At 32.8% G+C, this 7253-nt stretch overlaps 1 protein-coding gene across 1 annotated transcript; it reads right to left on the reverse strand.

The window, feature by feature from the left end:
* Nucleotides 1-2759: 2759 nt before the first annotated feature.
* Nucleotides 2760-4131, reverse strand: LOC107471090 (probable galacturonosyltransferase-like 10). Its single transcript, XM_016090538.3, has one exon. It carries the CDS (start codon nt 4069-4071, stop codon nt 2917-2919), a length of 1155 nt encoding a protein of 384 aa, XP_015946024.1. The 5' UTR covers nt 4072-4131; the 3' UTR covers nt 2760-2916.
* Nucleotides 4132-7253: the final 3122 nt, after the last annotated feature.

A 7253-nucleotide genomic window follows, 5' to 3' on the forward strand; every position in this document is an offset into this window, starting at 1 on the left:
TTTTATTAACATTATTTATTTAAAATTTTAAAATAATAGATATAATTTTAATTCCCGTTTTTTATGTATAAAAATGTCAACATATCTATCTTTCATAGTTTCATTGATAAAAATGATAGTTTACTCTAGGGGTGTACATGGCCAGGCCACACCGGATTTGGTTTAATCTAGATCCGACTCGAAATATAAACCGAGTCTAATTTTTAGATCCTAACCCGATCCTAGATCCGATGAAGCCTACGCACCTTCGGGTTGGGTGAAAATCGGGTGAAAACTGGGTCTTTAGCATATAAAAATTACCTAATCTTCAACCATTATTTCACAATTCACATAGTAAATTTCACTTAAAAAAATATAACAAGAACCAACCCTTCTCTAAAATTAAAGCATAACTATAATCAATACTAATATTGTCTAATAACACCAAATATTTAAATCAATACAAATAACAAAATATTATGCATTAGTCTAAAGTCTTATGCATTTTAAACATAAAACATTAACTTATAATCTTATAATGACTAATAACACAAAATATTAAGGTTTACAATATTTAAATTCCACATAAGAATAGCCATCATCCATCACTAATAACACAAAATATTAATTGTGTATGATAACCGGGCTACCGGACTGAGTTCGGGTGACCCGAGTTATAGTCTGGACTCGACCCGAAATAATGACCGGGTCTATTTTTAAGACTCTTACTCGATTTTAAACTCGATAAAATCATACTAAATTAGCCCCTAAAATATTCAGAATCGAATCAAATCTTTAATCCGGACTGAATCTTCGGGCCAGGTCGGACCATGGGCACCCTAGTTTACCCATTAGATTTGAGAAAGCACAAGAGCATTTCTGGAATAACATGATAACATCACTTGTAAATAAGCCACGTGACGTGAGTGCTGCCTTGTTCAAAAGCGTGCATCAAACTGAATCTGATTCTAGGGTTCTCAGTTTGCGGCGATTGAAGTAGAAGATTTTCATCTGCGAAATTCTTCGGTGTTCTGATTCTGATGATTCTAAATCCATGTTGTAACTCTTAACTTTAGGGTTCAATCCCCTTTTGATCAAGGTACAATAATTCTCTTGCTTCATTTTTTCACTTCATAGTTTGAACAATATTTTAGCCATTAAAGCATTTTTAGGTAACAATATTAGGCTTATGACCTCTTTCCATCGCATTATCACTCGAATTGTGAGCTTAATTTCTTTTATTGATAATTTCTTTGGTGTAAATAGTTGATGCATTACTAGTTTGTGATGAAGAATGCTCACAGTGTGTGTTGTGTCGTGTGATGTGATTGAAAGAGTTTATAAGCCTACTTTTGATACCTACAATGCTTTGATGTCTGAATGTTGTTTGAAACTGTAATGTGAATAAGGCAAGAAAATTATATTGTAAAAGTGTTCAAGAGAGGTTGTTCCCTGATGCTAGGAGTTATAACTGATAACTGATTAGATATATGGCATTGGAGTTGGTGTTGAAGGAAACTGCAGTTAGTTAATCCCTGTTATGGTTTGTTCTGTCTTCTGTGAACATTGAGGAATGTTGTGAAATGTGCTAATGATAGGGAACAATGACGATGCTTGTTGACTGCAACTGGTGCGACAATGCCATGTTGCTGTGGAATTCAGTTATAGACTATTGATATAATTTAAGATTCTGGTGTTTATACACATGTCATTTGAATTGTTTTTTGTTATATTTTAGCTGCTAGATTGCTTGCAGGTTGCATTCTTTTCTATTACAGGTACATAAAGTTTCGGCTGAGGAAGGGTAATACTGGTCTTATTTCAAGTTAAGGGTTTATCTTCAGGTTCAATGAGTTCGTCCACTAATGGGAAAACCTAAGAGTCAAATCCAGTTGAGGGTGAAGTACAATTGGAAGGACCGAATTGCCAAAGTTTTACATTCTTTATCACCATCTTTCTCTTGCTGATTGTATCCTTCTTGGTTGTGTTTATATTAAGGCTCCGGAAGTCATATAACAGCATTAAAGCAAGATGAGTGCCATCTCAAAGTCTGCATTTGACTTTCCTATTGAAGAGGTTTATACCTGCTAATGAGATTGTCAACTATTGATGTCATAATAAAAGATTAAAAGTACAAGCATATGTATGAAATGCTTAAAAAACACACATTATTTGATTGCATTTGGAAGACTATTAAGATGGTAGGAGCTAGAGTCAAATACTTTTGCTAATGTAGTTGAATGTCTATATAATTTGTATTAGCCATACTATGGTAGTTTTAGCCCCATTTGTTTATGCTGTAACTAAAAAGTTGTAACTTTATGTTTCCAGAACAATTCATGCTGATTACGGAAATTTTTAAACACTTGTCAATTTACTCTTCTTTTCCACTAATTCTGGCATTCAGTTCCATTCGGATTATTTTTTAATGCTGATCATAACTCACCCTAACCACATGTCTGTATGGATTTATGCCAACTTTATCTATTAAGAGAAACTTCGGCAATTTTCAGATGAAGCAATCAAATTAGCTAATCTGGTCTTGTTAGCTAATTATGGCTTCCCATCCTTACCTTGTTAATGGACTTTTCTTGTAGCTTCAAGCAACTTTTGGGTCAAATTTTGCCTACTGAAGATGATGGAAGAAAAGGGGTGTGAACAACAATTATATTCAACTTGGTTCTAGTCTTGTAAATTTATTTTTTGAAGTAAAAAAGATTTGCACTCCCTCTCAAAATTAAGAATCAATTTTGAGAATTAAAATCCAAACAGCAAACATGTTACCGTATCATATGAAATGTTTTTATTAAAGCAGTAAACAAAAATGTATTAACTGTAAAAATCTTTCTATGGTTTTCTATCTATACAAAACAAAGAATCTTGGTCACTCTACAAACTAACCAATACAAATCTTCTAAATTCCCTTTGAAAAAAAATTCAAGAATCTGCTAATCTCTTGGCAATTCTATGGTGGTGATGATGATGGTCATGCTGTAAGTAAAGATCATAAGGTTTCCACAAATAATCAACAAGGCATGGCTTCTTGGCATCAAGCCTTTTCCATGGCTTCCCTTTACCACTCCAATGCATCAAACTAACTGGACCAGGATGCAAACTCCTGCAACTGTCAGCAACATTATCCCCTCCAAGACCATGTTGATTCCATCTATGTTCAATAGGCTCAACATCACCACCAAAAACAAGCAAGAATGGAGGTAGTGAACCCAACTCATAGATCCTTCTTTCCTTCTGAACTTTCATCCATTTCTCAATCCTCTTGGTGTATTCACCTGTTCTCCATTTACCCAAGTCCATTACCATAACCCCAGTGTTGAAATAACAAGGCCTTTTCTTCTTCCCTTCAAAGATCTTAAGGAACTCTGAACTTGACCAAAACTCATAGGAGAAGTATCTTGTGAAATTTGCATGACAATATTCAGGAGCACCAATGACTTTTGAACTTGAATCTTTCAGAGAAACCTTCCAAAGCTTTTGAATGTCATCAACAACTATGACATCAGAATCCAAGTAGATTACTCTCTCAACACATTGATCAAGCAAATTAGCAAGGTAACTCCTTGCATAGTTCAAAGGATTCTCAAGTGCTTCCCTTATTGAAGGTGATATGAGAGCATTGACTAACCTTACATTGAACACATACACTTTGAATTTCAGTGAAGGAAAAGAAGATTGAACAATACTTGCAAAGTCAGCATCAGATTCAGAAGAAATGATGAAATGGAAGAAGAGATTCTCAGGACAAGAAGTGTGTTTGACAACAGAATGAACCGCAGCCAGAGAACCTCTGAGGTATTCAAGGTCAAGGGTCATTGCAATATGAACAGGTGATGGTTCACATAACAATTCTTGCAAATTGTTTCTTTCATAAAAAACAGTGCAACTTTGCTGGTTTCTGTATTCTGGGGCCTCTTTAAATTGCAAAAAGGAAGCATCTTTGAACTCATTATTTTCATGGCCATTGTTATCTCTGATCTTGAAAGATCGAATACCATTGGCTGAAGAAAAGAGAAGCAAGCAAATTGAGAAGAAGAACAAACAGAAAATTGATCTAAATAGAAACATTTCTTTCATAAGCTTTCTAATTCTATTGATGCAGCTGACAAAAGAAGAAGAAGAAGAAGAAGAATTTTGGATTCAAGAAGCTGAAAGAGAAGGATGGGTAAGTTTATATAAACGGAAACGCGGTTGTTAATGATGTCATGCGACCGAGTAAGAACTCGAACTTGTTCAGAGACTTTGGTTAGGAAAGTAGTAGGTTCAAGGAACCTTCATTTTCTCTTGAATTTTTTCCTTGTAGGTGTGCCTTTTGAATTATTCTTTGATGGGAAAAAAAAAAAGTTGAATAATTTTATTCATTTCTGTCCAATTTTAACATTGGATTTTTAAAGAAAAAAGAGCAAAAACATATTTTGCACTTTCGGTTATGTTAATTGTACCTGTAACGCAGACATACCCATTGTGACCACGTGGCACGTGCTTTGATTTTATTTTTTGGGCACATCAATATTTTCTATTATTACTTTATTGGAATGTTCACATTTAAAATAAGAGTCTATGGTTGGTTCCATGTTAAGAACGCGTCTAAATTTGTTTTATTATTTTCACCTAATAATTTGTAATAATTTCGTATAGCTGTTTCTCTCTTACCTAATTTTTATTTTATTCATTTTATATTGTTAAATTTATATTTTGTCATGTACTTAGTAAGGATATTTAGGAATGGGATTTGACAAAGCATATTCAGGAGGTTATGAATTGGAATTGGAGAGTCTCTATTCTTTTAATTCAGAGGACTGCAAATAGTGTTGCAGATTGTATGGCTAAAGCAGCTGCTTCAACATCTAATAGATTTAGATATGACCCTAGCCAATTAATTTGGTTTTGTCTCTTTTTTCTTTCTTTTCTATTTAGTCACCAAAAAAAATATCACAATTCTTTCCTCAAATTTCACATCAAACTGAACAAATAAATATGATTTAATTTTTAACTATTTTAATGACTAAGACTAGTAATGAGAATGAGTGTAATACTTCCATTTAAACATTTGTTCAGTAAGAGTTTTAAGAATTAACGGTTGATTTAATTTTTATTTTTGTAGTTAATGTGCGCTAATATATAAATATGTAAAATTTTTATTCTTGCCTAATACACACATTTCCGCTTTTGAATTTTAATATGGAAGCATAGCTAGTGCTAGACGCTGATATAGGGAGGAGGGATGCTTGACATTGGGGTGGTGTCAGGAAAAATAAAACTCGAACTGTGCGACTGGAAAGGCGCAACTCGGACCGTGTGAGTTCTTGCTGCCAAAGCGGACCGTCCGATTTGTTGCTACTCCACTTACGTGTTGGCCAGGTACTCCCTAGAGACGGTGTCCATTTAACACAACCAACCCCCTCTATTGCATGCGTACCCAGGAATTTCACTTTTTCTTACTTCTCCAGCCAACTTCGAAACCTTCATCTTCTTTCTCCCTCAACCATTTCTACTTCATCTGATTGAACTAAAAAAAACCCAAATATCAAAGAAATCAAAACTTAGAAATGTTGATTGTCCAGAATTTTGTAAAAATTACTTTAAATTATTTTTTTTATATACACGCAAAAACAGAACCTAACAAAAATAATATAAAAAAAAAATATTCTATAATTTTTTTAATATTACCCGTACTCTTTAATTTAGTATTATTTTGGACTATAAATTTTCATTATTTATGACTCTATTGTTATTTATAATTAATTTTTTATTTATTTTGTCTTTTTTTATAGGATCATAGTTTATATTATACAAAATTTTAATAATAAACGTAGTATATAATAATTACAATTACAAATTTTACAAAGTAAAAATAACAAATAAAATAAATTAATATAAAACAAAGATAGAGTATATTAAAGAATAATACACTTTCAAAAAGACTCTATCATCTATTCCTATCATTCACTAAAACAAAAACAAAAACAAAAACTTTACCAGCAACTAATTTTTTCCAACCCAACAATACAGACCCCACACCCTGAGAAAGAAAAAGAGAAGTCGAAGAAGATGAACAAACTTGGATCTAATTTCATTTACCGTGATCCACAACTCGGACCACGCGACTACTAGAACCTACTTCTTCAACTAGCAAAACGGACCATCCGATTTGTTCCATGAGAAATCGCAGGTCCGATTTCCATGCGATTTCCATGATGTGAGTTTCATCTCCTCCAAATAAAACGGACCATCCGATTTGTATATAAATTTTTGGAAACAAAGAATTCGAAAGGTCCGATTTCTCCACACCAACTCTGATAAAAAAGCTGTCCTACATAACGGTGTAAAACCCTCATCTTCCATAACCCTGCAAAGCACCTACACCCCTCCATAACCAAAAAAAATCAGCCCACAATTTTCTTTATATAAAATTGTCAAGTATATTTTTCCTATAATTGCCTTTTCTTTCATTCAATATTATATATACTATTTGGTTAAATTCTTATCGGTAGAAAGGAGAATTTACTTTTAGGAAAGTTCATAGAAAGAATTTATTTAAAAAAATGTTATTTTAGCCAAACGTCTTTTAGTTTAGAACAAATATTAGTAATATATTGACAAAAAAAACATTTGTACACTATATCAATTATAATCTATCTAGTTAATAATTAATGTTGTTGAGTTGTAACCTAACTATCTGAATAGTTATGTAAAGAAAACAATTTAATTAGAGAATAGTGTAATTTTTTTTCTCCCAATAAAATACATTGGCATTGAACATAATAAAAAAGGAACGTATTTGTTCCCGAAAAAAGAAAGCGCTATTTCAATCTTAGAGAAGAAGTAAAGGTTGTATATAACTCATACCCTCTTAGTTGAACAATAATAATTTAATTCTACGACGCAAAAGTGTCTTGAAGTCAAAGCATTAGAGTCAACGATGTACAAAGTTCAACAGATGTCTAGAAAGGGCTTTGTATATTCTGGGGTGTTGCGTGCGCATATGCATATATACATATTGAAAACATGGCTTTGTCTATAGTGGGGAAAGTATAATATGGATCATAAAGGATCAGGTAAAAAAATTGAATTTGTTTTAAAAAGAGAGATCGGTTTATAAATAGCATTTTGTAGCAAAAAAAGAATAGAAAAAATTGACATTTATTCCAAGCGTGCATACCACACATATCAAATCCTTCTCCTTCCCTGCACAATTTTTAAAACTCCAGTCACCTAAACGAACTATATGTACTAGTCACGGCTTCCCATCATTATAA

This window comes from Arachis duranensis, chromosome 10 (assembly GCF_000817695.3).
Source record: "Arachis duranensis cultivar V14167 chromosome 10, aradu.V14167.gnm2.J7QH, whole genome shotgun sequence".
Taxonomy (NCBI): Eukaryota; Viridiplantae; Streptophyta; class Magnoliopsida; order Fabales; family Fabaceae; genus Arachis; species Arachis duranensis.

Excerpts from the sequence above, each read along its gene's own strand:
- LOC107471090 (XM_016090538.3), bottom strand. The coding sequence starts at position 4,071 with ATGAAAGAAATGTTTCTATTTAGATCAATTTTCTGTTTGTTCTTCTTC.